General features: G+C 40.9%; 1 protein-coding gene and 1 long non-coding RNA gene across 2 annotated transcripts in view; one reads left to right on the top strand and one right to left on the bottom strand.

Moving 5' to 3' along the window:
- LOC117948369 overlaps nucleotides 1–10,279 on the top strand; it is a 172,612-nt gene that overhangs the window by 148,866 nt on the left and 13,467 nt on the right. The gene's annotated exons all lie outside the window — the stretch shown is intronic.
- Nucleotides 3,065–10,279, bottom strand: part of gata5 (GATA binding protein 5) — a 13,086-nt gene continuing 5,871 nt past the window's right edge. Inside the window, exons 3-7 of the mRNA XM_034877981.1 lie at nucleotides 9,224–9,393; nucleotides 6,853–6,981; nucleotides 6,246–6,330; nucleotides 5,575–5,702; nucleotides 3,065–4,381 (exon numbers count right to left, since the gene is read on the bottom strand). Of these exons, the coding sequence (XP_034733872.1) occupies nucleotides 4,262–4,381; nucleotides 5,575–5,702; nucleotides 6,246–6,330; nucleotides 6,853–6,981; nucleotides 9,224–9,393 (632 nt within the window). The 3' untranslated portion in view covers nucleotides 3,065–4,261. The remainder of the gene's footprint in view (nucleotides 4,382–5,574; nucleotides 5,703–6,245; nucleotides 6,331–6,852; nucleotides 6,982–9,223; nucleotides 9,394–10,279) is intronic.

Here is a 10,279-nt window from a genome sequence, read left to right as displayed (position 1 = left end):
ACACACACACACACACACACACAAACACACACACACACACACACACACACACCGTTTTGTTCCTGTCACGCAGAGTGAAGAATGGGACCTCAGGGCAAATCACTGAGCCGACAGCTGGCGGAAGTTTTGATTTAATGCTGAAAATTAGTTGAATAAATGCACATGCTTCTTTCCAACATCCCATACACTCCCTCTCTGTCTTTCTCTCACACACACACACACAAAAGGCAGTAACCCTACAAGGAGCAGAGTACAGACGAGAATATCCTTTTTGGGTGGAGGCAGTAATTGAATGGAACATTAAAGGAGCAGAGCCCTGGGAAAGACAAAGAAAAAAGGACCTTTCTCGCTCTTTTTCGGTCGGTCATATTAATGCTGGACTGAGGCCCTTTCTCGCATGTCTGTCCAGGAATTGAGTTGTAACACTGCACACACAGACACAAACCCACACACTGCACACATATATTTGGCTGTCACAGCGCCGTCCAGGAAGACAGAATGCTGCCGAGAACATGAAGGAAAGGGAAATGTAGGGTCCTCAGGAGCTGGATCTCTCTCTCTGTCTCTTATTCTCTTACAAAACACACACACACACACATATAGTCTATGAGAAACCTTTCTCTTGAATGATGAGTCAGTGTATGAACAGGTCTGACACACCAAATTTAAAAATGGTTCCAAAGACGGAGCAGTCATCATGGCCTTGACACCGGTCTGACCCCAGCCTTGATGCTTCCACGTCTAAATCAAATCCAAGGTTTCTTTGTCACCACTAACTGTCAGTTGAAAGTAATGTATTAGCCTACTTAACCTAACAACAGTAAATTACATGTGTATGGCAAGAAACGCAAAGGTGGTCGGAGAAGGTATACTGCAGAGGGAAAGGGTGTAAATCTATTTATATTGCTCATCATATGCATCGCATTTGTATTTCTCATTTTACGCTTCTCTTGCAGTATTAAGGGAGTGTACACAAATTACTGGAGTGGTGAGTTGGAGGGATGTAACATTTACTGGAGTGTAATGCTCGTGTACTGTCCCTTAGTGTTTAAAAACAGCATTGGCAGTAAGTTCTTTGAAAATGAGATATTTACAAAGTTTGAACAGGTATTGTCACTTTTTTTCTGCCATTTCCGACACATGGAATTGGAAGCTCTGAGGAAGTTTTTCAAAGTCTATTTGGACCATGCAAAGGTTTAAAAGTGGTGCCCCAAATGTGGAAAAAGGGAAAGTTAGTCATAACTTCAAATCATCCTTTAGAAGAAACCGTTGGTAAGTCGCTAGCTTGTATGGTTTTTAAATGATTAAACTATGAATCAGAGGTGCTTTTTTACGCGTGGGCCAAGTCTGCCTTTTTTTTATTTTGTATTGCCCTTTAATGCGCCCCACTGATCTAATCTGACCTCAAACCAATCACCTTATTACGTATATTTTTTTCTCCATCCGTCCCCACCACTTTTCAACAAAAAATGATTCCCTTAACCACAGCACCATAAAGTAGATCCCCGCATTAAACAAGTTTCTATTTACTGAAACGATCTGCTTGAAAAGAACACATTTTTTTAGTGGAAGCATCTATTTCTTGTGTCCACTCATAACTGGGGTCCCTCAAGGTTCTATCCCGGGTCCCCTCTTCTTTTCTCTATACATTAACTCTGTCGGCTCTGTCATTCACTCACATGGATTTTCCTACCACAGCTACACAGACGACACCCAACTACTCTCTTTTCCCATTCTGAAACACAGGTAGAAGCACGTCTGTTTATTTGACACCTCGGATTGGATGTCTACACAAGACTTAAAACTCAAACTTAACACAACCAAGCTGTTTTCCCTTCCACACAGGATCTAATTATCACCATTGATAGCTCTGCTGTAGTACCTGCCCGGATGTATAGGAACCTGGGTGTGACAGTACACAATTAAATTATTTTGACATATCAGTAAATAATAAAAGTGTATTTTAATTGTTTTTTGTTCAACTACTGGTGGTCCCATATCATCCTCTAAACCTCTAGATGGTCATGAAAAACAAAAACGAACGTGTGCATCTTTACATCGCACTGCGACTGGCCTCTCCCAGCAACAGATAAGACAGCCACATCTTGGCCAACGGTCATTAAGCTGGGCAGTGTTGGTGCTACACCGGTGCCTGGATGTCGCCATGGCGGCAGTAAAGCAGCAGCCTTGTTGCTGACAGGCATGTATTTTCCCTCAACGGTGCGGACAATTTGAACCCGCCTGCCATAAAGCGGAGTTGGAACACAACCTTTGGTCGACACTTAAGCAACCAGCAGGAGAACACACCCTTGTACCCGCACACACACAACACACACACACATACACACACACACAGCCTGCCTGACTGTGTGTACTGGAGCATGGGCAAATATATCTCTGCTAAATATACATGCAAATGGAAAACACCTTTGCAGAAATGTCCGTAAGGACAATGCAGTGCAGGGATCGGAATCAGAAAACACAAAATATAACGGTGTATGTTAGAATACCTGGCCATTAGCAGGAGAGATGAATAATAAATAGAGAAAAAAGTAAAGTAATGAATAAAAAAAAAAATCACCTGAGAGTGTATGTTTCATATCATTTGCTTCCATCATTTATGACTTTGGCTCTTGCCAAGGGGTACAAGAAAGGCTCTGCTGACTAAATCCAAAAAACCAAAGATTAGAAATTACTATTTCTTAAACCAAATGAATTACAAATTAGTGTGATGCTGATTTTGTATTGAGGGAGCAATACCCTGTAGCCTAAGCTACCTATCAACTCCATTTGTCACCACAAATGTTGCAATTGAGAGTGTGTAAAAAAAAACTAAGTAGTTCAAATGGTTAGGTAAAAGATATCAATTGATAGAAGATAATAGAGTCATAATACTGTCTGACCCAATTCATCTTAACATAGCATCCAAAAATAATATATATTATGTATGGAAATATTCAGGGTAGGTCTATTTGCTGTTTGTGTCTGGTCTGGAGTTAGATCATCTCAATCTCAAGTACATTGAAGACGTTTGTGAGATTTACTTGAAAACCAAACACTCGGATAAAATGGGAATCAGTTTATTAACCTGAACAGATTCAAAAGAGCATTGAAAAAAGGAGAGGGAACAAGAGAGAGCTATTAGAACAGTATGAAAATATAATCCCCTTACATACTGACAAATACAAGACAATAAAATTAGATTATTATGTTAAAAATCATTTCAAACTTGTTTGTTGTGCTTTCAATTTTTAAATGAAAAAGACTTCTGATATGCAGTCATGATGTGAGAAACAACGCGACTGGTTCTGATTTTTAAATGAATCATACAAGATGCATATTATATCTTGTAAAAACACACACAAACTAAGTGTCATAGCTTAGCCAACAACAGCGAACCGTGGGCTATAACCGGCTGGTTTTAGTGTCCACCATGACTTTTCACTGTCCTTATCTCAACATAAATAATGTGCCTATAAAAGTTAATCATCTGCACGTTTGTAATGAGACATGTTCAACAGTCATAAAAAAGGTATTTTTCTTTCTGCGATGCCAACAATGTGCTGAAATTGCCCTCCTAACTTGAAAACACCACAGAAAGCAGTGAGGGTTTATCAACAAACACCAGCGACAGCAACAAAAACTTAATGGAAACTAAAATCAGTTATAGGATATAAAAAGGGGTCACTGTATCCATGTCTTTTTACATTCCACTCGATTTTTGTTGCGTTGGCGTACTTGGTGTTTTGTTTCTCCAAATACTGAGATTTTGTTTTAGTAATAGGTAGTTGTTGTTGTCCAGCTGAGGAAAAGTGGCTTGTTGGGTGTGAATTCAGGTGAGCCAGGGTCAGTGTCTTCATTTCCTCTGGCTAAGCTGTTGAGTCCATGTGCTTTGGATAATACAAACTTATCCTTATGTAGAACCGCAGCTCGGGTACCCTGTGTCCCTGTGAAGCTAGTCTCGCATTGCTGAAATTAATATCTTTGTTGATATAAACTACTGTGAAGCTAAAGTATGGTCCAGGTTGCCTGTTACAGAGCCAGTGTGTTACAGTGTGGCAAGCAGATTTGGTCAAGGTGCTCAGGTGAAGAGCGCACGCGTCTGTCAGACACCGCATTAACCCCAAATTCAATGTTTATACAGCCCAGCTCTCTATTCCCCACGGCTCAGAGTCAAGAGGAATGGTCACAGGATGGAGGGATGGCCAAGGTGAGCTGTGTTGGGTCAGTATGGCGGTCCTGTAGATCAAGGTTTTTTTTCTCATGCTTGAGAAAGAGCGCACCAGGAGTTCTGTTGGGCCATGGAGGTCGGTGTAAAAGGATAATTCTCATATTTAATGTCCACATGTCCTGATCCTGTGCTGTTTAAATGAGAAGCCGTCTGCAGGGATGAAAGAGAGAGACATTTTGAGCACACATAATCGTTGACAACGAAAAAAAGGTTTCTCTAAAAGGTATTTATTGATTTTACACATACAGGTCAAATAATTTATGATGAGAAGGACTACTCAGTAGGTGAAAACTGCTGTATGATGTCTTCCCTTTCTCAGGAGAGAGCTTTCTAAAGTTTAATGATGATGTAAGTAAGTTAAGGCCTGGACAAAGCAGCATTTAAAAAGTCAAAATGTTGCAGTAAAATCGATGAACTGCAATGGATTAGCCATGCTACGCAGATTTACCTGCAAGGGTTAAGAAAAGTAAAGATGAACAATTGCCAGACTTGAACTTTGGTCAACTCTGACATGTGAATGTGCGCCCTTGACCAATTGCAAGCTTTCTTACAGTGCTGATCTTAAAGGGAACGGAGAGCCGCAGGGTTCAACGTAGAGGACGTTATTGGAAAAGATGTATTGCACCAATCACTTTTATATAGCCTCATCTGTATAAACTGTTTCACAAAAGAGGAATGGTTTGCAGTAGGGATCGACCGATACTGAGTTCTTCATGGTTGATACCGATCATTATCAGTTAATGAAACCAATAACGGAAATTTGGAACTGATATGCAATTAAGTCAAAATTAAGATTTCGGAATGTTACAAACTTTGTTTCAATGCTTTAACCAAAAGTTAAAAGAATTTGAAACTTTCAACATAATAGCCAGTAACAAATGTTCAGATAGTGTTGTGGGCAGGACATTAAGTCATGCTCAGTGGTGAGTGAAACCGAAGCAGAGGGACGGACACAGAGCTGTAGCCGAGCCAGAGTAGGGCACTTTTTAACAAATTAACTTTATCAGTTATTGGGCAAATAAAACGCTGATGCAGATAATCTGCAAAATGCCAAATAACGGCCCGATGATCGTCCAGGGCCGATAATCGTTCTATGCCTAGTCTGCAGATGGCCATGAGACCAGAGTCATATGGCTTTTGAAGAAACTGTATGCTTTTTATTCTTAATTGCAACTTAGATGGCAAGTGGATGGCTTAGATGGCTTATGTGCTAAGGGTCAACTATTAGCACGTGTTTCGTTTCACTATTTGTATGAATGATAAGGTGTCCAATCCTGAAAGTTCATCCCGAAATGCCATTACATATACTATACTCACTGCATTTGTACGGAAAGCAGGTTTACCTGAGTGGCAGACGTGACTGTCTGTCCAGCGTAGGGGGAAGGGGCCATGTTGGGTTCGCTCTTAATGCTTGAGGCGTGTTCTGAGACTGTCAGCGATGTTGGGGAGCTGGTGTCGGAAGCGGTGGATCCTAAAGAAAAACAACAAGGAGGTTAAATGAGATCTCAGATTGGAAAAAAAATGCTTTTTTGATTGCTGCTATACAGTAGGGGCGGCTGTGGCTCAGTTGTAGAGCGGTTGCCTGCCAATTGGAAGGTTGGTGGGTCGATCCTTGGCCCTGCAGTCCCATGTTGAAGTGTCCTTAGGCAAGACACTGAACACCGAGTTGCCCCAGATGCTGTGACACTCATGTGTGCGAGTGTTTATCTTATGAGGAGATACACAGTGTGTGAATGGGTGTGAATGGTTAATTGTTCCTGTACTATGTAAAAGTGTAGAGTTGTTAAGATTAGAAAAGCGCAATGTGTATATATATACACATGTATATAAAACATACGGTACATGTATCTTTTTTTGTTTAGAAATAATACTCTCTTTGAGTAGTCGTTGAGACTGGCAGAGCGCTATATAAGAACAGTCCATTACAAATTGAGACATTTTTCTGAAGGAGTTGTACTTGGTTGATATCAATTTGTGAGCAATCACATAAAAAAAAAAAAAAAAAAAATCCTACCTGTGGATGTTTTATTCTTGGGTATCTTGGGTTTGCGCTTCCTGGTCTGAATGCTCTCTTTCTTCATAGCCAGAGGTCTGGCCACCTGTAGGGAGTAGACCAACACACATTAGTTGAGTTTTCCTCCCAGTCCCTGATACACAAGAGGCCACAGTGTCATGACAACCCACACAAGCCCCCCCCCCCCCCCCCCCCCCCCCCCCCCCCCCCCCCACACACACACACACACACACACTGCCGCTCTGATAACAATGACCACAATGCCCTTGGAGAGGTTTTACAATGTGCAAATAATGAACTGCTCCCTACTGTAGCAGAAGTGTGCTAGAAGAGCGACTTCATTCACACTACTATGCACTGGTATAACAACCAATATATTTTGCTAAGGTTTACGTATTTTTCCACACTACTCCAGAGTGTCTCCATGAGACATTTGGAGACACTGTTGTCTCCATTTTGGTTCGGAAACTCCGGTGTTGCTTTGTGGTTTGGAGGGACACAAACAGAGACCTTTGGTCTTATCAGTAAGGTAGCTTTCATGCCTCTCCGGAAGAGTTCCACCTGGTCGTCACTTCGTCACTGTACTCAAGCTTTTGGTGTGACCTACCCCATGCAGCTTCATGTAGAGACCGCAAGCGTTACACACTGGTTCTCCTTCAGCGTTGCGTCTCCACAGTGTCGTGGTGCTGGTGTGGCAGTTAGTGCAGCAAAGGCCGGCCCTGCGAGATGTGGTCTGCTGCAGGTAAAGAGGAGCAAAACAAAGCATTTGGCTGAAAAAAAAAAAAATGGCAGTTTGACTTTTGTTGGCTGAAAGCCAAATGAGAAATCTCAGAGCAGGCAGACTCACAACTCACATCTTTGTATCCTTGAACTATATAGTTTGAGAAATTTGAGTTGAACGGTTCCCTTAACTTTTAGTATGAATTACAGGATGTCAGTATGGGGCATTGTACAACAATGATAAATGACCCATTATCCCTCCATATACCCATGAAAAAATTCTAATAACTCATTTGTTGGGCCAACCTTTGTTGACAACAAGCTCATTTTTGTGTCATACTGCAGTGGGACAATCTAGCTTAGTTTTGCACAATAAGTGTGGAGCAAAAGCACTGCGTCAGAGCAGAGGGAAAGAGAGAGTCATGTTGCTTTGGAAAGCTAAAAGTGGTCCATTCAAGGGCAAGGTCTCTGTGGGACAAATACAAACAGGGAACACAGCCCAGCGGTGGAAGGAGAGGTTGGGCAACTTACAGCTGCTCCAGAGAGCCAAGTTCCTGGGAAATACACAGCTGGGAAGCCTTGACACCCTCCCTCACCTCACCACCACGCAGCTTTTACTTTTTTCTAAATGCTCTTTTACCTGTATATTGTAAACATTACGTTGCCCATTAAAATGGCTCTATAATAACTTGTAGGGCAGCTTAAAGCCTTTATACATACATTGCATTTTTGCATGGAACACGGTGCAATTCAAATAGCCTAATAATTGCATCACTTTATAAATCATGTTTTAATGTTAAACATACACGTGGCACAGTGAATCATTAGTATTTTTTAATGAACTTTGTTTGTTTTCTTTTGCACAAATTGTATACATTACATAACGTTACAGTGCTTGTGACTGCAATAATATATTATAAAATAACAAAGTTGGAGAAAGAATACATTTATTTGGAATTAAATGTATCTTTGGATAGTGACTACCAATACGCCGTGGGGATTTACATTTGCTAATAACATGTTGAATTCATGTTAGCATTGTTTTTTTCAGATTATTTTTTGGGCCTTTTCAGCCTTTATTTTGATAGGACAGCTGAAGACATGGAAGGGGAGAGAGAGGGGGGAATGACATGCAGCAAAGGTCACGCTGCGTTGAGGAGCAAACCTAGACGTATGTGCACCCGCTCTGCCAACTGAGCTCTCTCTCTCTCTCTATGTCAAGATTTATTTAATTTGAGGAAAAACCTTTAAAAATTAACAATAATTTGGAGGGCCCCCTGCATTGACTTTGAGGGCCCCCAGCGGTCCCGGACACCGTGTTAACCGGTTTTGAAACAAATAATACATGCAGATGATTCTGCCTTATCAATTCATGTGTTTTTGTTGTTGTATTTAACTGACTTTTGGTATTATCAATATACGGTGGTGGAATAATTCATATATTTGACTGAAGTCCAATACTGCCCCAGTGTTAACATGACCCCGATGTTAATATACCCCAATTAAAATTCCTGCATTCCATAGGGATACTTTAGGGAAGTAAAACTAAAATGTATTTTGAGTGTTAGAAGTGAATTTATAATGCAGATTAGTTGTGGTAATGTATTACAGTACATTAAAAGCATTTCTATGCCATAGCTGTTTGGAATGAAGCTGACTGTAATGTTATTGCGTTGTATACATTATGAGAATGTGTCATATTTCATTAACTGATCAAAAAGTAATTTTAAATGAAAAATCACAATCTGTGAAGTAACTTGTAACTTTTGCTGGCAGATAAGTGTACCAGAGTAAAAAGTACAATATATATGACGTAGGCCTATAATATTTTTATTTATAGCTTCCCTAGACTATCATAAAATTGAATAACTCAAGTTGAGTACAAGTAGAAAATGTAGGCTATTCAAGTCCATGTTTGTAAGCTACTTATAGCCACCCTGGAAATCCAGAGTTCTTCCAGGAATATTTCTCAGCGAGTCACTCTGGCAATGAGTAATGGTGCTCATTACCCATGCCCTTGGAGCTGAGCTGCACCAATCACATCAGTGTATCTGATATAGGCGGGCCAGAGGCGGGCTAAACAGATGACGACAGAGTGGCAACGTCAAAGTCCGGAATAAGTCAGTAAACCGTTTTTGGGCCGTTTTCATTACTCATAGCCAGACCCTTAATCTTTTGCATTTGGGTCTGGATTTCCAGGCTTAATCTTAATCTTAATCTAAATGTGAGTTAGGCTGCTGTCTTTGTGTGAGTCTCACCAGTCGTTTCTGTGGTTTGATGAGCGGCCTGTTGATGCCGTTCATTTTGTGGTAGAGGCCGCAGGCGTTGCACAGGTAGTGGCCGGTGCCGTCCCTGCGCCACAGTGGCGTGGACACGGAGCCGCAGTTCACGCACTCCCTGCCCTCGTTGGCCATGTCGTCAATCAGGTCTGAACAGTGGAGGAAAGACAAGTGTTAATCTCAAACTGCGTTATGTATTTATTATGTTTTAATTGTAGGGCTACATCACCACCGAGACCATTTGGACAAACCCCTATAGCCTATGTTGTTGCACATTCCTAGCCTCTTCATCTGTTCATGTTAAACAGCTATTTTGTATTTGTTTCTGTTTTTATTGTTTATTCAGATTTCAGGGGAGTCAACTCATTTCATTTCATTCCCCTAATGTGATCTCTAGTGGGCCAGACCAGTAAACCACTCCAGAATGCAAATTGATTCCCTTACGACAGCGTTCTAAGGCCGTAGGAACATAAAGAATATTACAGACCTGGGAGAGAAGGGTGATATTATGAGAAAAAAACATTTTAAGATTAAAGTCGTAAATTTACAGAAAAAGAACTCGGATATTCTCTGGGATGAAAGTGATGAATTTGAAATTGGAATGATTACTTCTCTGGAATTTTCACACTTGATTGGAACCGTTGGCGGGCTGGTTCTGGCCCACGGGCCGTATGTTTGTCACCGCCGGACTAATGATTCTGATGTTACTGTAAAACTCATGAACTGTAGAGCCTCATTCACCATATCAAACTTCATTTCTTTATTTCTTTCTCTAGCCTATTTATTGTAAACATGTGGGATATTTTGACAGAACTCGGTTATGTTCAGCTGCATGCATTGAACCAACACCACCCTACATCCAGCCAGCGCAATAATCAATCTTTCATCTTTAATATCTCTTTGATATTTCTCAAAAAATTAAGGCTCATTAAACTAAATTTGTCCATCTGGATCTCTTTGTAATTTGACTTTTCCTCATGTGACAACATGTTTTCTGAAAGAGAAGACGTAACCTCATAATCTGGCACAAACACC

This window comes from Etheostoma cragini, chromosome 7 (genome assembly GCF_013103735.1).
Source record: "Etheostoma cragini isolate CJK2018 chromosome 7, CSU_Ecrag_1.0, whole genome shotgun sequence".
NCBI lineage: Eukaryota > Metazoa > Chordata > Actinopteri > Perciformes > Percidae > Etheostoma > Etheostoma cragini.
Note: the sequence above shows the minus strand (reverse complement) of the source record. Positions and strands in the feature narration are given on the sequence as shown.